A 27,028-nucleotide genomic window follows, 5' to 3' on the forward strand; every position below is an offset into this window, starting at 1 on the left:
GCTCAGGAAAAAAACCTACAGTTGTCTGAATAGGGGCAATTCACCATTCATTTCAGAGAAATAATTTTAAATATATGCAAATTATTTTTTAAGGTAAAACAATATATTTTGGAAAAGTGCAGTTGCACTGCATTTAATCTGCTATATGACTGCATTTCACTGTACAGATCTTAAGATGGGTACAACAACCAAGTCAAAACTGAAATAGAGTTGATGGACTCAGTGCATTACACAGTAATTATGTAATGGTTCTGAAAGAAGCACAGAGCATTACTTGCATAACTGATAAACGCAATATGTTCAATGCAGCCCTGAGAAATAGATACATATTACAGCTTTTCCAATGTTGTTGTTTTATTATTCTGTGCTCATCTTCTTCAGGTTAGTCTTGATTCCCGTGTGAGAGAAGTGATCAACAGAAACTTGTTGGACCCCAGCCCTCACATGTATGAAGATGCCCAGCTCCAGATATACACCTTGATGCACAGAGACTCTTTTCCAAGGTTTTTGAACTCTCAGATTTATAAGTCTCTTGTTGAAAGTATTACAGGCTCTACTTCTGAAACTTAATTTTCACATAAAATAACTTGTTTTTTGTTTTGTTTTTTCTTTGGGTGGGTGGGATGGAAGAAAAGTAGTTTAATAACATCTGGAGCTGGGTTCCTGGAGAACTACAGTTTAGCACTACTCAGGCTACTGTGAAGAAAAAAATACATATTATGATCTCTGTCTACATTTTTACCAAGGTCCTCCTTGCTCAAGATGGCATGGGAGGAGATAAATGGATTTGCCAAAATACATTTGTTTCACACTCCTTTCACCCTATTGCAGTCAAGATTGCAATGATGTATTTGTAGTTTTATGAACAGTCTCCTTGTGTATCCTCACACTGCATGTGCAAGGTAAAACTGCTTCACTTATCACTTAGTTGTTGCAATATTTAATCCAGTAACATAAATTATATCTGTATTTAAAAACTTTCTTTTGTGCAATACAGTCCTATGGTACATAGAAACAATTGCAGCAAACCAGAAAGAGGCTTGCATTTTTTAACATCACTAACTAAAAAGCCAATTTTTAAGGTGTAGCATTACTCTACATGCTCTACTGAGTACAATACAGTGACTTTTTGAAGCCAATATTTCTGTACAGAGAAAAGGAGCTATTTATCACTGTTTATTTAAAATAAATCGAGCGGAGGGTTCCTCTGGTTGTTCACTGCCAAAACTGTGGCATTTTCATTACAGAGTTTGCAATGTCAAAGAAAAAGAAAAATAAAAGAAGAAAAAAAAAGCACAAATCACTTAAAGGGATCCATTTCTGGGTGACACAATCTATGCGCTGATATTGTTTAATTGTTAAAAAAAACAAAGATTTTCAATGTACATTTCAGATGTCAGATACTGTAATTGATTTATTAAAGACTGGCTATCCAGTTCTAACACTGTTGTATAATGTTATGTACTTCAGAGAAAAAAAGAAAAAAAAATAAGAAACAACACAAAAGGCTTGATAATTTAGTTTTTTGAATAAAGAAATTTAATAAAAGATTGCCTACATGTAGCATTTTAGAGCATTTTAGAACATTTTGATGAACTGCATCTGTTCTGTAAGATATTTTTTTTTGAAAGCTAAATCTGGTAAAAAATGTTTTTAAATGAAGTAATGTTTTACGAGGTGGTGGGTTAAAGAAGACTTAGCTTCTAGCCTCATTGACTTTGAACAACTCCTTGAAAACAAGGGGTTTGGAGAGTAATATTAAACCAAACTTCAAGGGCTTCTAAACCTGCAGATCTTACCCAAGCAAAATGCCTACAGAAACACAATGGGTATCTTTCCTGGGTAAAGATTCCTGTACTGAGCCCTTAATCTGAGCTAAGGCAGCACAGTACTCCCATCACTAGGCTGCCATAGTGTTTTTAATAGGTGTTTGCTTGGCCTTTTTATCAAAGAATGTCCAGTTTCAGGACACATTTTGATGTTTAAAGAGACAGTGACTTGGAACTTAAAAAAAACCCATCTTCATACCGATCATATACAAGCAAAATGAGTGTTAGCATCCCTCATAAACTGCTAAAGATATACCAAGAAATTGCTCTAAATACTTGTTAAATATATATATATATGTGAGTGTGTGTGTATATATATATATTTAATACTGACAACCATACTAAGACTTAGGAGGCAAGGTTCTTCTCACTTCCGTAGGACTAAACATGGCACAAGCCCATTGCTTTCGATTGGCCTGGAAGGTCTGGCAGTTGCGTCCTTGAGTGGAATCTGGCCTGAACACAGTTGGCTCCAACCCCTCAGTTACTTCCTGCGGGCAGCCTCCGGTGCCGGCTTTGGTGGGAGCTGCTGCTGCCGAGGCAGGTCTGCTGTGACACCGTAACTGGGAGGATGCAGGTCTTAGTTTATCTTCTGGGGCTTATTTTTTTCCCTTTCTTTTACTACCTCTCATTTTCTTAATTTATTGAACATGCTTCAGATAGCAGGTTTGGGGAATTTTTTAGTCATTCTTTTTACTTGAAACCTGTGTGCTTTTTTTGGATATATATATATATGAACAATTTAACAAACTGTTTCTTAAACTCATTTGGTTTTGTAATTTATATAGAATTCAGGAGATGATTAAAAGGGCTATTCTCTATTCCCTATGCAAATATTTTAACTGTTGTAGTGTTTGACAAAATGGGATCTAAAACAAAAATCTGCAAAGTGGAAAAAAAAATCTGTTTACAGTGGCATTGCTGACTATCCTACCATATTCAGCACTTTTAAATATTGTTATTTATGAAAATGTAGTTTAAAATGCAAGACAAAATATTTATAAATGTTTCTTTTAATAAATACCTGTTTTGTCTGAAAGTGCTACCGTGTTATGACAACTTTATTCATGTTGGTTAGCTACTTACCATTATGAATAAAATATTCAATTATTATACTGATAGAATACGAGCTATGATGTTTACAAATCCTGAAGGGGGAAAATTCAGTGAGAAAGGACTGCCTCCTTCTACTGTGAAATGCTGTTAGGAAAAAAAAAATTTTTCTTGCTTTTTTCTTAATTGGAATTTAACTATGGTCCTACATATGTCTAGTATCATTTGACTAGTTATATCTACTTGGTACTAAACATATACAGCATCATATATGTATATATTTACATAGTGTAATTTCAAGTTGTTGGTGTTTGAGGCACAACACATTTAGTGCACACATCTAAGCAATGTGTAAGAGACAAAACTGCATGCATAAGTCTTGACAAATGTAGACTTGAATATTCTTAATGTTACTATTTGATGGTGACCTGCTAGTCATAAGCTATCTTTATAAGATATTTCACACAGGTAGAAGTTCTTGTCAACACTGACAAGTCATCCTTTCAAGACAGTTTTAAAGCTAGATGTGCAGGCCCTAAACTATTACCTTGATTTCTAGCATAAGATTCCAAAATCTGTATTTGGAAACTGTGACATCATTTTTAAAACTATTACACCAATCTTCAGTGTAATACTGCAATGAAATCACGTTCTAAATTTATTGTCTAAAATCCTCTATTAGGAGGGATTTAAAAATTGAACATAGCGTGTAAAGTTTCTTTCTTGGAGCAAATGCTCATATTAAGACATTTAATATACATTTCGTTTATCGGTTTGGGTTTCCCAAATTTTTTTATGACAAAAACGGATGTGGTCCAAATGGACAATAAGTAACATGATCTCATTGCCTATCATACAGTTCTTTGAACACAGATTGTAAAAAAGTCAAGCTATTAACCTGATTTATTGTGCATGCAGTGTACAATACACTTTGAAAAACTGCCTAAATACACTTATTCTATAGCTTGGAATAAAATAAGTATGTATTTAACCTGTATTTTAGTTTTTCATGAGAATGTATATAGCAAGTGCACTACAGAGAGTTATGTTTTTGTCACTTTTACCCAGTGTTTTAAATTCCTGTCAAGTAGAACCTAATGCCAAAGAGCCAAAAATAAGCAGAGCACTTCTGTATCCTCCTGTCCTTCAGGCTGCAAAGAAACTGAAACTACATTGTGTTACACATGTGTTCAACTTAGCTGTTTACGGACAGCTTTTGCATAACTGAGCTTAGTTTGGGATATCCAGGATGAAGCAAAAACACCCAGACAGTATTATGAGCATTCAGATTAGCCTGAAGGCACGTATGGTATGAAGGAGACTAGAGGTTTGATGGAGAAAAGACAGGTTAGTGGCACAGGTGGCTGGGCTGGAGGTTAAACAGCTATGGCATAGTACTATGGAAATGTGGTCATAGCATGTCCAGGTCCACAGCCAGTCTGTAATTCACTTGAATACCTGTGGAGTATATAGTCCATTTGTAGGACAACAGAACCAGAGACAAAACAGGACATAAACCAGACTTCAGCTAGCAATAGCAATTTTTTAAATTACTTCATTAGCACAATGAAGTGCTGCTGGGCAGTGATCTAAACTGAGCAAATAAAGGAGACCTACATTCTAGCTTCAACAGCCAGGTTTTAAGATGTCATCTCATGCCACACTTGATTCCCTAGGCAGTAAGCTCTCAATTACAAGGAGCATATGTCTGTGGAGCCAATACCTAAAATCAGGCAGGGGGCTTTTTCAGTAAGAGCAGCTTGCTGGACTGACAATGCTGTGAGCCCGCTCAGGAGCCCACAACTGGCATAGGCAGGAAGTGGCTGCAAAAGCCATGTAGCAGAAGTATTCCACAACACCAATTCTAAAGCAATCAAAGATTATACAAGAAGTCTCTAAGTTCAGCAACTCTCTACACCACGAGAAGTCTGTATTTCCACAATGTCTGTGAGCCTGCTCCTGGCATTGTTGACCCAGCCAACAGAGCCTGAGCCCTTATCAAATCCAACAAAGAAAAAATTAAAGTTGCACATAGGCAGACAGCTGCAACGTCTCCTCCAAATTGATCTGAATCATGTCCAACTACCAACATCTAAATAGGGTTTTTTTCAGCCTATAATGCTGTTATTTTTTAAGAGACCCAAGAGTAGCAGCATAGCACATCCTGGGACTTGGACACAGCGACAAAAGTCCCTGTTCACCAACTTGCTGAGTACATTTGCAATGACAAAGCATTAGACCTGTTCAAATATGCCCTGAAAACTTCTACCAGCAGTACAAGTGATGTTGGTGGCATGAAAGAACAAAGCAATAATAGTGCCAAAATCAGTTGGACAAAGACTTGACAGAAACAGTGTCTGCATATTATTTTAACTTTTTACCAAAAGCCTGACTTTGCCCCTTCCTTTATCCATGAACTAACCCTGTGGAAATCTACCCTTCTCATTTAAAACAGGGATATGATTCAGGTGATTCAAAGGCTGACCATCAGTCATTAACTCAGATTACTTTTTTTTTTTCCTTTTCTCAAAAGCTTTAATTTACCCTTACTCTAAGTTTCCTGAGTTTTCCATAGGTCTCTTCACAAGCTGGGCTCACACAGCAGTTAGACTCTCATTCATTGTTACAGAACATCAAAATATTTTGTCTGTTAAAGCATAAATTGGATCATTTTTCCTTTATGCTTCTGGAAGAAAACTTCAAGGAGCTTCATGGGCAGGCAGTAGTGGGTACAAAGGAAGCTTTTGGTGGGTGAGATTTCATGAGTGATGGCCTGGGGTTTTTATCAGTGCCAGACAACTCACACAGACTACATTCTCCACAAAGATATTCAAGTGTGACTTTTACTTATAAATTATTGCTACACTGTATTTTGCCAATACATCTTATCCAAAGCTGCGCACTTAAAATCATAGGAAAACATTTTTATCTAACCATTACTACTAATGTTTGATATTTTGAATAGCAAATTCGCACACTGGCCGTTGGATTTCCATTGTGGAACAAAAACTTCCAAGCTTTCTTTTCTGACTACCAAAACTACTTAGGTTTTCAAGAATTACTCTTGCTTTTGATATTAGATTTGTGAAAATAGCAATTTACTAATGTTTCATAAGGACATAACTGCAATTCCAACAGTGTAATTTAGTTGTTAGATATGATTGCCTAGTACTGGTAAGACAAGAACAAGGACAGAAGGAAGGCAAGGACACAACTCTGACTCCTCCAATGATTGTAATATAAAATACTGCCTAATAAAGTTTTATGGATAGTTGCACATTTGTATAATAAAATATATTCTTGAAACTGTTCTGGCTTTAGCCAAGGATCTCATTAATGATGTTATCTAAAACAAGGTAATACGCACTCCGTCTGCATTTCAGGAGGGATTTGCCCAGATCATCCCACAACACACAGTTCCTAAATAGCTGCATCACATCCTCATTGCCTTCCCACTTGAAACTTGCCTGTAAAACTTTGTACTCAGATCTGTATTTTGTAAATGGGATGTCTTCTAGTCTCACCACTGATCTCTGATGCGAAGGAACTTTGACTTGCCCTTTTTTGTTCCTCTGACAATTCATTTATTTTCCTCTAAATACTTAATTTTGCACCTGCTTTCAGTGTGGGACCATCCTTCCACAACATTTGCATGTTCCTTCTCAGAGTACTTTAATCCTGAAGATTTCTTTTGGAGGCAGAAAGTCTGTAAGAGTAACCTGGATATCCAAGCTCCAGCTCACACTTCCCCCTAACCTCACTTTTACCTATGCAGACTTTAAACCGCCCCGGTAGAAACCTCAGTACTCCCGAGGCTCTTGCTCAGAATTACTGCTATAAGCTTCGGGGTACGGAGGATTTGGTGGTGTTTGAGGGTTTTTTTTGTTTTTTTTTTTTTTTTTTTTTTTCGGTTCACAATGACTACACCCCGCCTCCTGGGCCTGCAGAGGGCGCTGGGGGCGCTCGGCCGGGGCCATGAGGCGGAGCCCCGCCCCGTCAGTGCTGGCCAATCCGAGCCCGCCCGCTCCACAGCGGGACAGCGCGAGCCGAGGGAAGACGAACCCCTTCGGCAATTTCCGCCACCGGAGCCCCGATGATTTCCGACTGCGCCCAAAGAAAACGCCGAGCCTCTTCGGTAACTTCCGGAAACTGGGGAGGGAGGCTGCCAAGCGCGTTCGGGCGTCTCCGGCACGGCAGTGACACCCAGGCGACAGGAGGGCGGCCGTGCTCCGGCCCCAGCCAGACATGCGGCTGCTGTCGCGGGCCCTCCGCGCGGCGCAAGGCTACCGGGCCGCCGCGCTGCCCCCTCGGAGCCTCCGAGCAGCGCCGGTGGGACGGCCGCTGCCGGCGCGGCGCGGGCTGAGCGCGCGGCCCGGCCTGGAGGAGCTGTTCGCCGCGCCCTCCCTTCGCCGGCTGCTAGAGGCGCGCGCGCGGGGCGAGGGCGGGGCGGCGCCGCAGCTGGCGGCGCGCGTGCGGCGGCTGCGCGACAAGGAGCGGGAGCTGCGCGACACGCGGGAGCTGGCGCAAGGTGCGGGCCGGGCCGCGGGCCGCGGTTGTGCTGCGCGCGCACGTCACCGGGGAGCGGCCCGAGGGGGCGCGCGGAGGGCGGTTCGTTTGCGTACGCTGACGCGATTGGGCGAGCGGCCCCGGGGGGGCGGGGCGGGGGCCGGCGCGTGGCGGCGCGCACCTGCTGGGGCGGGAGAGCGGCGCGCGCGTGTCAGCGGGCGGGCGGTGCCGGTGACACTCGTGTCACCTGCGGGAGCCCGGGGCGGCCTTCTCGGGCCTGCCGGAGGCAAAGAAACAGCCCGAGCAGACGTCGGGGGTACGAGTGAGTGGGGAAAGTACTTCCGCCGGCGTGGGAAGTGCTGCTGATACAGGAACCGGTTTCATATAAAACAAAGATAACTGATCGAGGATATTTTGAAGTTTTGGTGGAGTTTTTTTTTTTAACCCATCTTTCCCTTGCTGCCAAGACAGCCCAGTCCGCCTGCCTGCCTCCGTATTTGGCATTCATAGAAGTCAGCACCTGAATCTGCTGTCTCCACACTGTGATTTGACTTAGTTGTGTGTCAGTAGCTGCACACTTTCAGTGCTGCCAAATAATGGATTTTTATTTTTTTTTTAACCCAGACCCAAACTTCGTTTTGATAGCAGTTAGAAAACTAAAATCTAGAAAAGGAGTACTTTAGGATTAGTAAACATGTGTTAGATGATTAAGTATTCCCTAGAACTGTACTACAGTACTCAGATTTTTGCATACAGTGATAGGGGTATTAGGCCTTTTAACAAGGAGTGCCAGTTTTGAAGATGCTGTGCTCTTTAAATCCTTTATGTTCTTACCACACTGAAATACAGAAAACAGTTTTTTTTAGAGCCACAGAATGGCTGGTGCGGGAAGGACCTTTGGACATCACATAGTCCATCCTCCTGCTCAAGCAGGGTGACCCACAAGTTGTACAGGGTTTCTCCCTGCTGGGTTTTGAGTATCTCCAAGGATGGAAATTCACTACCAATCTGTGCAACCTGTGCTTCTGTTTGACCACTGGCACAGTAATTGTTGGCTTTTATAGTTGGCTTGGATTTTGATTTTTGATGTTTCAGTGGAAATTCTTTTATTTTAGTTTTTTCTCATGTCCTATACCTGCAGAGGATTAAAAAACACTCAATTTGTACTTAGAATCTTCTTTACAGACCATATTAGTAATTTGATTTTCTGACAGGTTTAGTATTTTGTGGGAGGGAGGGGTTGCGTGGTAATTTGGTTTTTGTCTGGGTTTTTTTTGGTTTTTATTGGTAGAGCAAGTTCTTCATGTGGTTATTTTTTCCAAACCTGAGAAGGTTTTCTCAGAATGGCACTGATATAAGTCTGAGGATTAACCATACTCAAATATTTCAGATGAGAATGAAGATTTCCGGAAGCTTGCAGAAACAGAAATTGCTTCCTGTGAGGAAGAGATAGCTGAACTGAAACAACAGGTTAGATCCCCTTATAAAGCCCCTGTTTCCTTGGCATTCTTAAATTAATAAAGCCAAACTGTCTTCTTGGGGATGTTGGAACTAGGTGATATTTAAAGCCCCTTCCAACATAAATCATTCTATGATTCTTGTCAAGATGTGTGTGATAAGTTCTTCTCCTCCCCTTTGTGCTAGTTATAGTCCCAAAAGTGTCTGTTACCTAAGGAAAATGAAAAAATCAGGTGCTATAAAGATATCCTGTAAGTAAGCGACTGTTTGTACCTGAAAATGTTTCAATCACAGTATCTTTTAAAGTAGATGCTATAGTTTGTCTTGTCTGGGTGTACCTTTACATATGTCCCAACTCTGTAGCCCTTGGAAACCTTAAAGTTACCCATCATCAGTGGTTTTGAAAAAAAATTAATACTATGTAACTACTTTAGGCTGCTACTTTATATAAATTTTACAGAGTATCTATGTTATTTAACAATAAATAATCTTCACATGAACAAAATGTTTTAACTTAATAACACTGTAGAAGCTGCTATGGTTACATTCGTTGTTCCTCCAACAACAATACAACAGTCACTTTTAAATATTTTTATAAATATTTATGTTTCTGCCAAAAAAAGTCATCATCTGTGGAAAGAAGCATCACTTAATGCTAGTAAAGGACAAGGATTTAAAAGCAATTACAAATCATCCAGAATTTTGATCCAGCATGCAAAATTTTGATATTTTTTTGGTTTTGGTATATCTTTCTTCTGCACATCAGGCTCTTCTTTTTAAAATAAATAAGCAAATAATACATTTGTGTTGTTGTTGGAGGACTTTGCTCCTGAACATACCATCTTAGCTCTGCACTTGAGATGGAATTAAAGGAGAATCTGATTAGAAGGGAGATACTCAGTTGTCTTGCAAGAACAGGCATATATCCTCACGTATCCTCACAGTGCTCCTGATGGATTAAAAACTTTGGTGAAATTTTGTGGCTCTCAAGAGAGTCCTGTGTAGCTCCTGTGACTGTGAACAGACACAGGAAGCCTTCCTGCAATGCAGCATCATCCTTACACACCTTTCCCTGGCTGAAGCCTGTCCTCAGGGCAGGAGAACACAGCCTAGATCAGTTACAGACTTATCTGGCATTTTACACTCTCTCAGGAGTGTATAGCAGTGTAAGAGGGGAGTCTTAGCTGGGTGCTTTTGTATTCACAGATAGTGTTGCTTTTGATTCCTTCAGAAGAAGCAGATGAGAGTGATCTTGTCATGGAAGTAACTGCTGGAGTTGGAGGGCAGGAAGCCATGCTGTTCACCTCGGAAATATTTGATATGTATCAACGATATGCTGCTTATAAAAAGTGGAAATTTGAAGTATTAGAATACTTTCCCAGTGAAATAGGTCAGTAATGAAAATACTGTAACTTGTCAATTCAAGTTGAAACACTCATTCATACAACATTTTAATTTCCTAAGTAAAGGAAGCTAATTTGGACTATTTTAATTTTGGAAGTGGAATATTATTTGAATGTCTGAGTACAGTTCTCCTCAGCTTCTCTATTTGGGCATGAAACTCCATTTCAGAAAAACTATTAAAATACTGAAGTGCTACAAAGGAAATTTATCTTTTAGTTATTTAATGTCTACATTTTAAAGCTATTGAAAGACAAGTGCTTAGCAGATGGAAATTTAGAAAGTGATACAGATATGTTGGTTTAACCTTTTTTTTTTTAATAAAGTTTATGTAAAGTTTATTTTGCTACACTATTTTACTTACTTGTCTAATGTTTTATTGTTTATAGATTAGGTTGGTGGAAGATTGAAAAATCTAGTTTTTATTATGGAGCTATTGGCATGGAGAAATCAGTTTTATTAAAACAATTATTGAAGTTTTATCTAAAACATCTTAAATTAATGTGTAATAGTATCTTATCTATAATATAAGGAAATGGGATATTTAGATATAGCTCATTTGTAACAGCTGTTAACAGCTTTATTAGAATTTGACTTTAAAAAGTGCTATATTTGTAAACTGTTGGAATAACTTTCTTTAGAGTTCTTAGGAAGTATTTATTTCAAGTTGATGAACATGAACTCAGGCTCCCTTCTAGAGTGGCTGCTAATGATTCAATTAATATACTTTTTAAAAAATTTTGTGACACTTGAATTTCTTATTTTCTATTATTTATATTTGTTAATATTAATAAACTTCTTGTATGGTTAAGAGCTCATGTGCCAAGTAAACTGTTTTTACAGTTTAAGTGGAGATAGGGATGAGAAATTTCATATTGCAGTGCATTTTGTTGCTGAAAGAGCAAAGTCATGTTCATCCCCATTCATGACCGGGCAAACGCTTTGCCAGGAGCTGAACCAGTTTAGCCTTCAAAGCCAACAGAAATCTGTTAACTTTATTTTTTTTAAAAAAGTAAATGGAATAAACATTGTACAGGCTAGATGGATGTAAACAAAAAAGAGAAAGAGTCTGGGTCTTCTTTTTTTCACCTGCTAGGGGGAGGAGAGTTGCCCTTTCCATTGGTGCATGACTTGGATTGGGTAAAGCCCAGCACTCATACACTTCACCTTCAGAGCACAGTTTCAGTCAGCTTAAGTGAGGCCTGTCTCACCTTCTAGGCAGCTGTATGTTTTTTCTTTCTCAGCTCTAGCAGTTTTGAGGCCACTGTGGTAATTGGATCAGTCCACTGATTTGGTTGAAAGTCCTGTAATGGAATAGTTGTAAGTCAGGTCTGACTCAGTTTACAGTCCTATGATTAGAAGAAAAAGGGAGTTGACTTGGCTACCCTTTTGGTGAAAGCCCTGTCCTTGGACAAGGAGCCCAGACCCTCAGAGATATTCTCATTAATGCCTTAAATGGGAAATTGAACTAACTAACTAGGTTAATATGTTAACCTAGTATCTATCTATCCATATTTTCTCTTTGAAAGGGCTAGGCTTTTTTAATGGCTATATGTTTATTTTAAAGTCTGTTTTGCTGAAGGTTTGTCTGTGCAGTGAAATTAACATTTAGGATGTAAGTCTTGGGAAAAATAAAGGTAGCCCTAGTTTTTGTCAGTCTTTTGTAGTTTTGTTTTTTTTTTTTATTTTGCATAACCACATATTTATCAAAACATTCTGAAAATGGAAATAAATAGAGGCGCTATACATGGCACGGCCAATGAAAGAGATGTTTGAACCCTCAGGTTCAAAGTATCTGTGCTATGCTGAGTAAGAGTGGGGCTAAGGATGCTGGTGACACTAGGCTGTTACATCCTACCCATATTCCATTTTTATTGATCATGATCATGAGCAAAAGCAAGGTTCTGTGTTAAAATGTCAAGCTCCCTTATTTCAGAGAACTCCTGAATTTGAAATCTGAAGGTGAGCATGTGTGAGCAATGTGAATGCTAAATAAGCTGCAATAAAATACAGATTACAGTCCACTCTTAAATGACTTTATTGACTTAGCTCATGGGCTGCCACTGTGCAGAAATAGCATGTTGAACCACAAACTCGTATGTCCTTATTTACCCACTTCTTCTCACTCTCTAGGGGCAGGCAGAGACACAGATGTGGGACTTTTCCCTGATCTAAGATGCCACATAAAAAGCGAGTGCAAACTCATACCCTTGTTCTGAGTAAATCAGATATCAGGATAGATTGGGATATTTCATATGAAAGGAGGAAACACATAGTTATCAAGAGTTAACTATGTTTGACAAGCCTACAACATGTCTGCCAGGGTAAGAGGGCTGTCAAAATTTCATTAGATTTGTCTCCAGTTCATAATAAACCTGTTTTGGTAATAGTCAGTTTGAAGCAGTATGATCTAAATACCTCTCATATGAACTAGTTTCTTGGTCATCTTATTCTAAGCACTGTAAGCACACATATCACTACAAATTTTAAAACCAGAAGGAATAAAAATTATGTGAAAGAGAAAGCCAAACTGCCTCCTCCTATTTTTCACAAACATGACTGTAAAACAATATATATTTTAATAAAGTTATGAGTGAATGAACATGTCCATTGAGGTGAACAACCTGGCCTGTGTTCTGGTGGATGATTTTTTCCTGCTGTGCAGGGCATTTTCAGATTCCATGTTGTTTTCATTTTCCTTTTTTAAAAAGCTGTTGTCTTGTCCCTGTGGTTGAGTTCCTTAGTCTGAGAGATAGCCTAAATCAGTATTTCTGAGAGGTATGTGCCTCTTCTTTTCTTCAGCTGTGATTTCTTGTTGCAAGGCCTGAAGAACAATATTCTTTCAAGGCTGCCTTTCTCTTCAGTCATTCCCTTGGCACACCACCCACTGTGCTGGGAATAGGATTTGGGAATTGAGCTGTATTAAAAACAAAAATGGGTGAAAAGTTATATTCATTTATAATGCAAACACTTCTCTAATCCTTCACCTGTACTGCATACCATCAAACAAGGAAAATCAAGAATGTCATAAACTAGTAGAGCAAGGAACTCTGCCCCAAAGCCATGATTGCTATGGGCTTGACTTCCAAGTTCCGAGCTATTCAATGCTTGTAGGATGTTGCTGTCAAGTGTTTTGCTGGAGGTATTGGTAAGAGGTGCAGGAACCTGTGTTCTGGTTGCTCCAGGAAAAAATGTATATAAGTGTATATAAAATTTATTAAAAATGTATATAAAAATTAAATTGGACTCTAGAAAAGAGAATTTGATAGTCCTTGCCTTTTTGAGGTAGTGTGTGAGTAAATATGTATGGCTTTAAGATTTTTCTTGCATTTTTGGCATAATTTTGCCCAAGTGTTGAAGTGGTAAATTTGTCATTTTAAGAAACAAATGCCAGTGGTGTGTAAATACACTGTTTGAAGAATAACAGCATAGTACCAGCAATTCTTAAAGGTTTACAACTCTTTTTCTTTATTTAAGGTGGCCTAAGACATGCAGTAGCCAGTATAGCAGGTGTTGAGGCTTACAAATACATGAAGTATGAAGGAGGAGTGCATCGTGTTCAGCGGGTACCAAAGACAGAAAAACAAGGACGCATTCACACCAGCACAATGACTGTTGCCATATTGCCCCAACCTACTGAGGTAATATTTATCTTTTAGTCTAACAGACATTACCAGAAGCAATGTTTGATACCAAGTGTTTTCTGCCTCTCTTGATATTCTCACATAATTTTTTAATCTTAATTTTAAACTAGGCCATATTTGTTATTTTGTTTTTATCACAGGGATGAAATAAAGAATTTCTGTATTTTATCATATAAAGTCACTGACAATTTACTTGATTATGACTTGAAAATTCACTGTGATTCTCTCACATGTTTTGTGGAAAACTACATTTTCTCCAAATTAACAAAAGACTGAATCATATTACCAGGCTCACGGATTACTCCTTTTAGCACTTCCTCTTTCCCATTTCTGTAGTGTCTCCACTTGCCTGTTCTAAAGTGTATGATAATTCAGTTTTGCTATATTTGCTTGCTTAAAAGCAATGAGCGAAGAAAGCTTTGTTTTGATCTTAGTTTCATGTTTACCTAGCAGATTGTCAAAGATTTTACTCCTTCCTGAACTTTCTTAAAATTGTCTTGCTCCTTCCTCACGGAGACTATTGCTTCACTTCAAAGCCAATGTCTGACATGTCATTTAAAAACCATCTAATCAAGCTCAAATATTGGTTAACTCTGCTGGAAGAGGATGCAGAGCTCTCAGAAGAGAGGAAAATGCTAAGCAATGGTTATGCATTAAGTTACTGTTTGGCTGATTTCTGGGGTTCCATCATGATGGATTCCAATCTGAGTACCAAGATTTCTTAATATGTTTATAAGAGGATTTGAACTAGTACCCATAAATTCAGAAGTTTGATTTGCATGAATGTGTCTTCTAACATAAACTAACTGTGCGTATTTGATATCTGTCTAGAAAGAAACAACACAAAATATTTCTTTTTCTCTTCTTCTGTCTCCCATGACAGATGAGGCTGCAAATTAGTCCGAAAGATCTACGCATAGAAACAAAGCGAGCTAGTGGAGCTGGAGGCCAGCATGTCAATACCACAGACAGTGCTGTACGGATAGTTCACATTCCAACAGGTGCTGCTTCATTCTTTCCTTAGTACAAGGTCTATGTTCCAAAACTGCTGTCAGAATTTCTTTTGAAACAATGGTTTCATTTTCAAACCTGGGCTACAGTAGAGCAGAGGTTTTATGTAGTTTTCATGTCTATTCATACTACTCTAAATGCATCATCTTGTGCCCACTCCAGTTTTTAACAGTGGAGACTACTGGCTTCAGTAGATAAGTTATTTATTTTGCTATTAGACATGGCACTCTAAAAGCATTCAGATCAGTTTCTATCAAAAAATCACATGTAAGCTTTCAAATAATGAAAATGACACCAAAAAATGGAGTAGGTTGAAATCTAATGATTTGAATTTTCTTGACTAGTCTCCAAAAGAGAGATTGTGCTATTTCCATATTAAAACATTACTTTTAATTGCAGAGTCTACTTAGGATGCCAGCTCCCATTCGTCTGCTGGCTCCTCTCCCATAGATGACACACATAATTAAGAAGCCCATCCCTCTGGCTCAGGTTAGGAAACACAGCAGGGATAAATACACCCTCAAACACTACCTGATTTTAGCTGTTGTATGGGGTTTTTTATTGCCATTCCTAAGCCTTTTACTTCCCTTTGAGCAATTCACAGCAGCCTTCTTGACTTTCATTGCATTTTAACTTTTCCTCTTCTCTACCACAAACATTAGTCAGGCTTTACAGGGTTTCAGGGTAATCCTAAGCACTCTTTATCTTCATGTATCCTGATTTTTGCCAGCCATTCCTTGTATCTGTTTAAAACATCAATCCATTCTGCACTCGTTTCATCACCCTAGTAAAGCAGAAGGCAAGCAGTAGAGAGGTTAAAATTCTGTTCACTGTATGGCTTGCCTGTATGTTTGAATAAAAAAGCAACAAACTAAAACCAGCAATTGATCTTAGTTTTTGCTGATGGCAGTTATTAGGGTGTCTAATAGAAATCTTAAAGTGCATTGCAGATTTTTTGCAGTTACACACATTTCACGGGGGAGTTCATACCTCACATTAGCTTCTGACTTTTTCTTGTTTCACCTTTCCCTTCTTCATTTGTCTCATCCTTAAAATTGTCCTGTTACTTCTTCTATTTCTCTCATCATAAATCTTTTTATAAACCTTCACCATGATCCAAAATGTTGTTTATAAATAAGTATTTCAGAAAGTAATACTATGTAATCTTATAAAATCATCCTCTAATATTACCAGAGCTACTTAACAAATCCAAATAACAACTTAGCTCGTACTGTGTTTCTTCTCCCTGCTTCTATTTTTGGCTTTTCATTTCTTAGCTTTAATTGTCTGTTGTGGGATGAGAAAGCACACCCTTTTTATTTTTTTAAATAAAATAGTGCCCACTGTTTTATATCCTGATCATATTCAAAGCAGTCACTGTCTTAAGGATTCTACTGTTCCTTAAACCCTATGTTTCCTGTAACTGTGGCCAAAATTTATGTGTAATGAAGGTGTTTTTTATAAGTCAGATTACATCACCTATCTTTTATTTCATTATTCATCTATTGTCCAGGTGAAATAAATTTCCACTGAATTAAATTTTTTGTCTTATGGCTTAAAACACCTGTACAACTCAGCTTACACTTCCCTCCCAAAATGTATCATTACTCATAAATAAACCTGGACTTCCACATTCCCAGTCCAAATGTAATAGCCTAATGTAACATATGAAAAACCTTCCAGAAATTGCAGAGCTCTTTTAGTATGTGTTAATCTTAAGTGCTAAATGTCACGATATTTTTGACAGGGATTGTGTCTGAATGTCAGCAAGAAAGATCCCAAATTAGAAACAAAGAGAAAGCTATGCAAATGCTGTGTGCTAAACTATACAATGCCAAACTAGAAGAAGAAAACAAAAAGAGAAACAGTGCTCGGAAGATTCAAGTAAGTTGTGATACAGTTCTGTACAAGCATATATTTTTAGGGTAACATCTTTGTTAAACAGCAAGCAGTAAATGGAAATACAGAGCAACAGAAGCCCAGGAAGGACTTACATGAGGCAAAAAAAAAGTCAGAGAATGGTTTGGGCTGGGAGGGGCCTTAAAAATAATCTATCTCCAACCCTCCTACCATGGGAAGGGATGCCTTCCACTAGGCCACTCTAGGGAACAAAATCTGTGGAGTCCCCAAGCTCTCTAAACAACAACACTACTACATTTTACTTCAGCAATAAAGGTCATATATTAGCCAGACTTAAAATTTCAGTAGTATGTAAATCCTAGAGATCCAGTGAAGCAAACTGGATTGCAGCATGAAGAACCAGAGTAGTATTAGAAAAAGTTGCAGTAAAATTGTTCTTTTACATTTTTGAGATCAATTACTGCAGCTTTTGAAGTGATCTGAGTACTATGGAACTATAACAAATTTTGTATGGTCATGTGAGGAAGAGAAACATTTTGGTTTATATGCCTGATTGATATTTCATCATTTTTGTAAGATGATGATGATAAATTGATTCTTCTTGTTCCATAGATTGGGACTAAAGGAAGATCAGAGAAGATCAGAACATACAACTTTCCACAGGACCGGATTACAGACCACAGAATAAGCAGATCAGTGCATCATGTTGAGTCTTTCATGCTAGGGGAAGAAATGCTTGATGAAATGATACAAACTCTGAGAGAATATGCTGATTATGAATCTCTAATGGAAATTATTTCAGAAAATGAAAAAAAGCATTCCTCCTGAACATTGTTATTTCTCAGGCCACTACAACCGATATAGACCTTGGTCTACAAAGAAGTTTCTCAGAGCACCCCCCAGAGAATGGAACGTCTTTTCAGGTCATGAAAAACATCACAACTTGTTTCCTCGTGAATATGAAAACGTTTTCTTACTTGCTGAGTAAAAGACTTTATTATCTTATATAAGACATTATTGCTGCAGTAGTCCTTTTGAAAAGTTAATTTGACTGCAGCAGAAGTAACAGCAGTTCTACTGAGAACTGATACACCACTCTCAAAAGGTATGCATGTATTAAAAAGGAGTTATTTCTAGTTCCAGTTTTCATTTAAACTATGATTTAACCATCACACAACAGTGTGAAATAGTTTGCTTGAGAGAACAAAAAAAATATTATTTTATTTGAGTGATTGGAAAATGTGATAAATAAATGACCCCACTCTGTCTATCCACATATTTATTTATCACTTATATGTGTCATGGGAAAGGGAGCCAAAGTGTGTCTCTGTCATGTTTTCAAGGCCTTCTGGCCCTTATTTATAAACACTAAACAAGCTTAAGAATACCCCTTCTTCAAGAAAAAAAATGCCATGGAAGCCAAGTGATTCTGAATCATGTGGACAAACAAATGTTTCTGTTCTTGAGTCAAAAATGGAAATAATTGTTACAATATTGTTCAGCTGATATTTTAGTATCCACTTGACTTCAGTTTCTCCTTTATGGTTTTAGTTGACTGTCCAAGTTATTGATCTTCTAAAAGTTATGTGCTGTGACTGGCACTTGGCTGGTTTTGTCTGTTTATTTAAAAGCACTTTAAAACACTCAATATCTTTATTTGTTTTGGGTTTTTGGTTTTGGTTTTTTTTCCCTAGTAAATACTGCATGGTAACTATGATTAAGTTCCAAGTCTTTGAATTTAAGATGCATTCATTAACTTCAGATGGAGGAATATCTCTGTACATAAGATGGGGCATACATATTTCCTGTTGGTGAGCATGAAACCTGGGTCTGTATTTACTAGCAGTTTTACAGCACCAAACTGGCACATAAAAAAGTAAAAAGAAACATTGTCTCATTTTTTGGTGTAAAATAATTAGATACCTATTGGAGCAGAAACTAGGACTGAAGTATTCATTCTTGCCAGATCAGTATTGTAAAAGGAACACTAGAGAGCACTTGTGACAGTCCTACTGATGTGACTTAAAGCAAGACCTTCTTATGCCAAGTGGTAGATGGAATTTGCTGTTCAGCTTCATATTTTTCCAAACAAATAAGGGTCATTGACCAGGTCTATGCAGTGGACTACTGCATGAAACTTAGGTAATTGCTTAGCTCCTTGTCACTCTAGACCTTCCCTGATTTTCCAGTCTGTCTGACCAGATCCTGCCTCCCTATTCTCATCCGGCTCTTGAACAAACATGAAATGAGGTGTTGCCTTGCAAGTGACCAGGCTCTGATCAGTGTGAGAAAAACTAGACATCCTGTAGGTCTGGCAGGAGGCTGACAGAGGTATTCCAAACCTGACATCTGACAGTGCTGTACATAGGGGGACTTCACTGTCCTCCTTGGCCTGTCATGGCAAGCTTTACTGTGTCAAGACTTGAAGTCCTCTGCTCTCTCTATATTAATTTTAGTGCAAAGGATGTTGTCTCTGCAAACGCAACCTCCTTGAGCTATGAGCAGATTGCCTTTCCAGCCGTGGTAGGGATCTGGTGTCCAGTCAGCCTAGCTCCCAGGAGTGCTCCTGCTCACTCTGCAACATTGTCATTGTCATATGCTACCATTGGTCATGTAAAATAAATATAGTTCTTTTGTGGAGAGGAGCCCAGATTCACCGCCAGACTTGAATCACAGAATGGGTCAGGCTGGAAGGGACTACAGTGGGTCATCCAGTCCACCATCCCTGCTTAAGCCTGGTCACCCTCGAGCACGTGGCACAGGATTGCATCCGGGCTGCTTTTGGATATCTCCGGTGCGGGAGAGAATCCTTCCCCGGTAAAGGAGCTTCGCACAATCGGAGCGTGCGAGGGTGATGGGAAGGTCCCAGGCGCGTCCATTTAAAGAAGCAGACATAGATGCAGCTGGGCGCCAGGCTGCGTTTAGGCGTGTCAGTGCCGGGAGGCGGCGGCCGCCGGTTCCTTCGGGGCCGAGAGCGGTGCGGGAGGCGAGGGCGGGAGGAAGGGGCGGGCGGGAGCGGCCAGCGCGGGAGCCGCGGCCGCGCCACTCGCGTCCCTCCCTGGCTGCCGAGGAGGGAAAGCGAGGGACGGGCGCGGCCCCGCCCGCCGCGCTCGGGATTGGCCCCCGCCGCCTGCCCGCCGCCCATTGGCCGCGGCCGGCGCTGCGGCGCCTCGCCATTGGCTGCCGCGGTTTTGGATACCAAATTTAAAGTTTTTAAAAACCGCCCGGCGCGAGCGGGACGCACTCACTGCTCGCGGCGGCGCCGGCGCGGCCCTGCAGGTGAGCGCGGGGCGGGCAGCGAGCTCCGCCGGGAGCCGCTCCGGGGCTTCACGGCCGGGGCTCCGCTCCCGGGCCGGCTCGGGGACAGCGGGGTTCCTCGGTTAAGGCTGTTTGGCTGGGGTGGCGGGAGCGTGCGGGTGCTGGCGGCGCTGCGGCGGGACCGGACGGCCTGGGGACGGCGATCCCAGGCGCCCCCCCGATCCCGGCTAGGCTCTAGCCTAGCCCCGCAGCTATCCCGCCGGCGGGATGGGACGGGACTGGATGGGATGGAACGGGACGGCGGCTTATTGCAGCGCCACGATCCCGCCAACGAGCCGCGTGTGGGGTGGCGGCGGCTGCTGGCCGCCCTGGCGGGGCCGGAGCCGGGCCGGGGTGCGGATCGCAGCTCGGATCCCGCCGGCGGGCAGCGGCGGGCGGGGAGCGCAGCGCAGCGCTGCCTCCCGCCCGCCGGCCACGCCGTCGGATGGGCATCCCCGCGGCGCGCTCCCGCCCGCCCCGCCACCACCGATTTAGGGGGAATCCTTCATTGCGGGGGAAACGGGAGGCCCCCGAAGGCGCGGGGTGAAGTTCACGGGGCCCTGGGGCACGGGAGAGGAGCCCGGTGTACCTGCACCGACCCGGGCCATCTTGAGCGCTGGGCGGGAGCAGCCTGACAGCGCCGCGGGGCCCCGCGGCTGAGCCCGCTCCTCCGGGGGTCGTAGCAGGCCCTGGTGCACCGAAACGCGATTTGGGGACATTTTCCAAATCATCGGGATTTCAGCCCAAAAGCTTCTCTGCCATTTCGCAGGGAAGGGGAGAAGGAGGCTTAGGATGGGCTTGCATCTCGTCCCCCAACACACGATTGCACCATACAAAGCCATAAGCTTATTTGCTCCTTTCTCCCACCAAACATAGTTACAAAGCAGGAACTTTTTCTCTAAGCCGTTCATGGAACACATTTTTCTAGTGCTTTTTTCCAAAACTGCTGTAACTGCTAAAATCCTTTAAAATGCTTACTCAAATCGGGGGTCTTCTACCTCCTATGGATTGCAAAGCATGTAGAAACTTATTTTCCCTTTAGATTTAACTGGGGAGACATGACCTCCTTCTCCCCTTCAGCCCTCGCCCATCCCCCCGCAATTGTTAATATAGATAGCAACACATTTCGCGGGGGAGGGGGATGGAACAGAGCGAGAAAAGCTCAATTCTCCTATGATATCTATCGACCTCCCACCCTCTTTAAATCTTGCTTGAACCTTTATTTCACTCTATTGTTTGAGGATGGCCGCTTTCCTTTGTATTTTACTCACACATGTGAACACTCAAGCCTTTGCTGCGGCACCCAGCCTCCTCCCTTCTCAGAAATGCCAGACATCTGGCTGCAGCAGCAGCATTGCCTCTGGTCTTGGACACAAACTCAGGCTTCTCTGGCCCGCACAGGCCTGCGGTCACTCACGGACCCCGTGCCACTGGCGTCCCTCGCAGGGATCTCCCGTGTCTTGACTATAAAGGTTGCTACCTTTATGGTAGGAAGTGGAAGCACTGATGTGTCCCATCTATGCTGGTGAAATGATGACCAAGTAAATCACCCAGGCAGTTTTCTTGCCCTAGGTATACACAGCATAAAACTAGCTTTTGGGAAGATCTTACATAGATTTAAACACTGGCTATTCAAATCCTATGTTCCACTAATTGTATTTTAGACACTAGAGGGTGAGTCAGATAAAGCGTAAAATTAATAATGCAGAAGGGGAAAGCATGGTGGTCTTTATAAGAAAAAAGAATTTGTGATCTAGTTTATGCTGTGTTTTCATACTGTCCTTGTTATTTCTTGCAGAATACAAACAACAAAATGAAATCAAACCTTAACCGCTCTTGCAAAATGAAACGTGATTATGAATGCACGTCTCTTCGTGCTGGGTTTGCATCATTGAAATGTGCTGTGGAGAAAACAAGACTGGAAAAATCCTGCCCCTTGAATTATGAGGAAGGCTTTTGTAAAAGCTGTGCAGAAGAACATCAGAAATCACTCCTTAGTGACTCATACCATGCAGCCACCAGAAATCTCAATCTTGAAGATGGAGAAAGACCCATACATAACAAAGAAAACAACCAAGTAATTCAGAGACTTGATGAAGGTATCTGTGAAATGGAGACAATGGAAAGTAGTAAACTTAATGAGGACAGCGGTTATTCCTCTATGTTAAGTACTCACTATGCTGATGCAATAGAACATGAGGATAGCTTACCTTTGGCTGGGAATCTCTGTGGTACACCAAAGCATTGTCTCATGAAGAACCAAATACAAGAACAGTTTTCAAAGAAGACACTGTTGCCAGTAATCCATTATGAAGAAGTGATTTGTTCAACTTTGAAAAAAAGTGGTAAAAGAAATCTCAAGTCTTGGGCTGCTGTAGACAGAATTGTTTCTAGGGGAAAATTTGAACTTTGTAACTTAATTGGAAGGAAAATGGGGCTGGATAGAATAGACATTCTTGCTGAACTCTTCCAAAAGAACCTGAAGCATATATTAGCAAATATTTTAAGGCATCTCAGCGAGATGGATTTAGTAAAGTAAGTATATCGATGTCATTGCATTTCACTGGGAAAGGAAAAAAACTAATCGGATGCCTTAATGTTTTAGATATGGGCTTTGTGACGTTTACTGAATGTTTAGTATTATGTGTTAACATATTAAAACATGAGCTGACAAGGTAAGCCATGATACATATGGAGAATGTGTCTTTTCTCTAAAAAGGCAAATTAAAGGCAACAACTGTGAACATTGTCTTTACGTAAAAGAAAATTATTACAGTTATTCTTGCTATTTAATAAATCCCTTTCCTAGGAGGCAACTAATGTTTGTATTGTTGTTGCAGCTTTGCCAAAGTCAGCACAACATGGCAGAAGATTCTACAAGAAGATAAATGGATTTTCCAAATGTATAGCAGAGCTGTGAAAAACCTTTCTGTAAGTTTCTGCACTGAGCCATCAGTATTTTTCTGCTATTTCAGGTCTCTTCCTACACTTTAGAGATCACAGAAAAGTTTCTTAGATTGAAAATTGTCACTGGAGCATCTTTGTCCTGTTAGGATGCTTTGTCTCAAGCACTGCTGGTTACATCAGTGACTTCAGGGACCCCAAAGAAGGTTGACTGAGGTGACCCAAGGAGAGATGCAAATGTTTTTAAGAGCTTCCACAAGTCCTGTGTTCCAGAAAAAGGCAGGAAGGAAAGTCATTGCTAGCACAGCTCACTGGGCAAGCCCTAGAATCTCCCAGCAGAGGCCTGCTTGCTTCTGCATCCCCACTGATGCAGAAGGGAGTAAGGCTGAGATAAACTGCTCAGCTGGCTCTGTGAATCAGGGTCTCTGTTTATAGCAGTAGTCTCTGAAATCCACCATGGCTTCTGCGGAAAGCTTAAAAGCTTTGTGCACTGTGAGCTATTCCTAATGCCTCTGTCCTATGAAATAAAAATACTAGATCCATCCACACTAGACTAGTGTTTTATCAAGTCAGGACTCTTAAAACATTACCAGTGTTTTTCCTTCTTGAGAGATAGAGAGACAGAACAAATAGGCTTAAGATCTGCCACAGGATAAGGTTGCTGACTAGTTTGGGTTTTATATAATATTTTACAGTGCTATTGGGGTATATTCATCCATAAATTTGATGTCTTCCATGCTATTGTATGCTTTTCTCTTTAACTTGAACTGGAAACTTGGTGGGTGGAGTTTATTTTTCACAAAGAAAGCTTCAAGCATTCTTGTTCACCATGAAAAATTGAAAATACTGATTTTTCCTTTAAAAATTATGATGAATAGGTTACATGCTCTGCCTAAATAACTTAATATGAAAGCAGGATTACATAATAGAAGATGGTTGGTTTTTGAATCAGGAACTAAGGAGCCATTCTATGCATTAATAACAGAAGTGACTGAAAGTTGTGATAAAATCAGTAGCACTCCTTGGTGTGATGCTTTATTATTGGAAACCAGGAGGAAGGATCTGAAATTACTTATTGACTTCTATTAAACAAAAAAATCTGTGTCAGATAAGTTCTCTTCCCAAATTTAAGTCTTTGTTTTCTTTTTGTTAGAATGTCACTAAGGCACCAGAGCATGCTGCAACAAGAGAGTATGTTCTCTACAGAGTGTCCTTAGCTTCCATTCAGAAAGCAACTCCCCCAAAAAACTTGAACAAAAAAAGCACCAGATCCAAAGCATCTAGGAATCACAGCAGGCTCATGGAGTTTTCTGAGGTAAGTGGGGATTTCCAATAATCTTTAATTTCTCTCATGTTGTCTGGCAAACAATCACCTTGTAAAGCATATTTTTGACAGTAGCATTTCCAATTTCAGGTCTTTGTAATTATTATTAATATGCTAGATTTTGTGTAGTGCACCAGTTTAAGACAATGTCAGAAGCAAAGTGGAAAATATCAATATGCTGGGATATCCTGCATCCTTTTTTTTCCTTCTTAAGAATTTCACTTAGTGAGTTTTTATTTTGCTTAAATTGTCTTGTCAGATATGAAGAAATTTAGTAATTTCCTGTTATATTCCATGGTTTTGTAATGAATCACACATTTTCCAGATCAGCAATATCACAAAAACTCTCAACTTTGCCTCAAAACTGATGGACAATTAGGAAAAACAAAAGAAGACCAGAGGCTTAATAGTTTTTAGTTTCAATTTTTAAAATAATTATCAATATGTAATAATTTTAATCATTCTATGGGGTTTTTACCAACCAATTACCTGGCATTAAAATTACTTTTTTAACTATATATTTATAGTATGTCACACATTTGGAGTTGTCAATAACTGCCAAGAGCCTGTTTCCCTTTCACCTTATTTTTCTTAAACTGTCTTTTTCTTTTCCACATACTTGCAATGCAGACCTGCACCTATATCTTATAAGACTTTCAAAAATGCTTATTGAAAGTTATTGCTTGTTAGAAGCAAAAGATTTTCCTAACTGGAAAAAGGTTTTATGTTCAAGTCTTATTCTGCAAATTGATGCAATAAGAGAAGATGAAATGTTGCTGGAAAGTATAATCAAGATGCTGTCATACTAATCTATGGGACTTTGTAGCAATAGGAATGTCAAAGTACAACTGTTCAGTAACACTCTTAAAATTTAATTCCTGATATATGCATCTATACACAAGTACATCATCTTCCTTGAATGAGATTTGGAAGATTCAGGAAGCCTGTTATTCTTACTGCTCTTGATTTAGCCTGTCCTTTAACTTTTAAATTTTAAGAATTTTAAATTGGCTACCTCTATCCCAGTACAAAATACCTGTGCTTATAGATTGATTATTCCTGTTCAGTGTCCATCAGAATTCGATGCAACAAGAATTAGGCTAAATTTCTAGTTTGCCTCTCTACATTAGGAGAAGTTACATTTTGTGGCGCTAAGGTAATATCGGGAAGTGTTTAGAGAGTGCATTTACCCTCTACTCATGAATTTCTGTGTGCACTTTTTCCAACAGGCTGCCAGGAACTTGAAAAACACTGAAAGCCTTAAAGCCTGCCATCGCTGTGGCTCACCTGCCAAGTATGACTCCTACCTCCAAAGAGCAACGTGCAATCGTGAAAGTTGTGGCTTTGACTTCTGCACTAAGTGCATGTGCAGCTACCACAGCTTCAGTGACTGTATGAGCAGCAAACCAGTGAAACACTACTATGCACCAGGGCCACTTCCTGGGACTAAGAAAAGCAAACAGAATCTAAGGAGATTGTGATCCATCCCCCCCAATACAAATTGGCAAATGTCCCATTAAAATCTTTTTAGTCGTCTACGAGGAGAATGCTTTCTGCTATTCCATATTCATAAAAATGGTTAATTCTATTATTCCTCTTTACTATTTAATTATCCTGCTCAGAAAGGTTTTAAAAGCATTTCTAGTGCCATTGAGTGAGGTGAGTGAAGCCCCTTTTAATGTGAAAATATGAGGGAGACTAGATTTTATGGTTTCTTGAAGCTTTGGCTTTGATTTTAAAATGTGGACATTCATAATACCATTTTCTCTGATGGCTTCTCTTATGTGAGTCTTAAATTGTTCTTCCTTCATTTCTTTCATTCCTTGAACCTTTTCCAAATCTAAAAAAAAAGTACTGTATGTTTGCTATACTGCTAAAAAATACTTTGACTTTTTTTTGAACTCACAAACTAATTTTAATATTTGTATATATTTGTAAATATTGTTCATATTTGTCTTGTAAATGTAAAAATAAATGATTATTTGCAACAACTTGGTTGGCAAATCTGGCCTTCCTATTTATCATCCTAAAACATTGCTTCTCATGCTCTTTTTGCAGGTTTTTTAGTATGTGTTTCTTTAAATTGTTGATTTAACAAAGGGCAAGTCAAGTCTTCCTGGGTTTTTGTAAGTACTGAATCTATTGTCATGCTGTATTTATGTGTCTTACCTAAGGGCTCTTATCAGTAATTGCCTATAGTGTCAAAAGTGCCAACACTTCCTTTTCATTTCAATGGAAATTTTTCTTTTGCCTGGATTCATGCTGTTGCCAAATTAGCTCACTATCAGCAGAATATTCCTGATCCCACAGTAAAGAAAGGCAAGCTTTCAAGAAATAGATTTAATAATTTTGTGGAATTAACTGGGGTGGGTTTTTTCCCCCCTTTGGTGAGTGAACAACAGACTGGGAGGATCACACTGTAGGTCCTGTTTCATGAACTATAGTTACATTTATTATATAGTATATATATATATACATTAATTATATATTACATGAATTATAGTATACAGGAGAGTGGGAATGGCTTCAAAGTTAGGAGAAAGTAGGTTTAGATTGGATAATAGGAAAACATTTTACTGTGAGGGTGGTGAAACACTGAAACATGTTTTCTAGAGAAACTGGATGCCCAACTCCAGAAGTGTTTATGGAGCTCTGAACAGCCTGGTCTAATGAAAGGTGTGCCTGTTTGGAGCGCAGGAGTTGGAACTAGATGATCTTTAAGGTCCCTTCCAACTCACACC

General features: G+C 40.0%; 3 protein-coding genes across 5 annotated transcripts in view; all 3 read left to right on the forward strand.

Moving 5' to 3' along the window:
- RGS17 (regulator of G protein signaling 17) overlaps window positions 1-2,868 on the forward strand; it is a 71,797-nt gene extending 68,929 nt beyond the window's left edge. For all 3 annotated transcript variants that reach the window (XM_005518413.3, XM_088052992.1, XM_088052991.1), the window contains exon 5: window positions 382-2,868. In XM_005518413.3, the coding sequence (XP_005518470.1) occupies window positions 382-570 (189 nt within the window). In that variant the 3' untranslated portion in view covers window positions 571-2,868. The remainder of the gene's footprint in view (window positions 1-381) is intronic.
- Window positions 2,869-7,112: 4,244 nt separating this feature from the next.
- On the forward strand, window positions 7,113-18,649 carry MTRF1L (mitochondrial translation release factor 1 like). The gene is made up of 7 exons (XM_088053851.1): window positions 7,113-7,410; window positions 8,779-8,858; window positions 10,053-10,236; window positions 13,725-13,888; window positions 14,775-14,892; window positions 16,650-16,786; window positions 17,375-18,649. The coding sequence occupies exons 1-7, from the start codon at window positions 7,128-7,130 to the stop codon at window positions 17,588-17,590; spliced, it is 1,182 nt and encodes a 393-aa protein (XP_087909977.1). The 5' UTR covers window positions 7,113-7,127; the 3' UTR covers window positions 17,591-18,649.
- A 1,349-nt stretch (window positions 18,650-19,998) lies between these two features.
- FBXO5 (F-box protein 5) lies at window positions 19,999-26,278 on the forward strand. Its single transcript, XM_005518412.3, has 5 exons — window positions 19,999-20,041; window positions 21,858-22,594; window positions 22,900-22,990; window positions 24,117-24,278; window positions 25,517-26,278. Exons 2-5 carry the CDS (start codon window positions 21,873-21,875, stop codon window positions 25,766-25,768), a joined length of 1,227 nt encoding a protein of 408 aa, XP_005518469.1. The 5' UTR covers window positions 19,999-20,041; window positions 21,858-21,872; the 3' UTR covers window positions 25,769-26,278.
- The last annotated feature ends 750 nt before the right edge of the window (window positions 26,279-27,028 follow it).

The sequence above is a fragment of the Pseudopodoces humilis genome, chromosome 3 (genome assembly GCF_049639895.1).
Source record: "Pseudopodoces humilis isolate 2021_Gansu_Grassland_sample_001 chromosome 3, ASM4963989v1, whole genome shotgun sequence".
In the NCBI taxonomy this organism is placed as follows: Eukaryota; Metazoa; Chordata; class Aves; order Passeriformes; family Paridae; genus Pseudopodoces; species Pseudopodoces humilis.

What these genes read in the sequence shown, in the direction of transcription:
- MTRF1L (XM_088053851.1), top strand. Translation starts at nt 7,128, where the DNA reads ATGCGGCTGCTGTCGCGGGCCCTCCGCGCGGCGCAAGGCTACCGGGCC. An exon ending in ATACTTTCCCAGTGAAATAG is followed by an intron (nt 10,237 to 13,724) that starts GTCAGTAATGAA and finishes TCTTTATTTAAG; the next exon opens with GTGGCCTAAGACATGCAGTA. An exon ending in ACAGTGCTCGGAAGATTCAA is followed by an intron (nt 16,787 to 17,374) that starts GTAAGTTGTGAT and finishes CTTGTTCCATAG; the next exon opens with ATTGGGACTAAAGGAAGATC.
- FBXO5 (XM_005518412.3), top strand. Translation starts at nt 21,873, where the DNA reads ATGAAATCAAACCTTAACCGCTCTTGCAAAATGAAACGTGATTATGAA. An exon ending in AGCGAGATGGATTTAGTAAA is followed by an intron (nt 22,595 to 22,899) that starts GTAAGTATATCG and finishes TTGTTGTTGCAG; the next exon opens with CTTTGCCAAAGTCAGCACAA. An exon ending in GGCTCATGGAGTTTTCTGAG is followed by an intron (nt 24,279 to 25,516) that starts GTAAGTGGGGAT and finishes TTTTTCCAACAG; the next exon opens with GCTGCCAGGAACTTGAAAAA.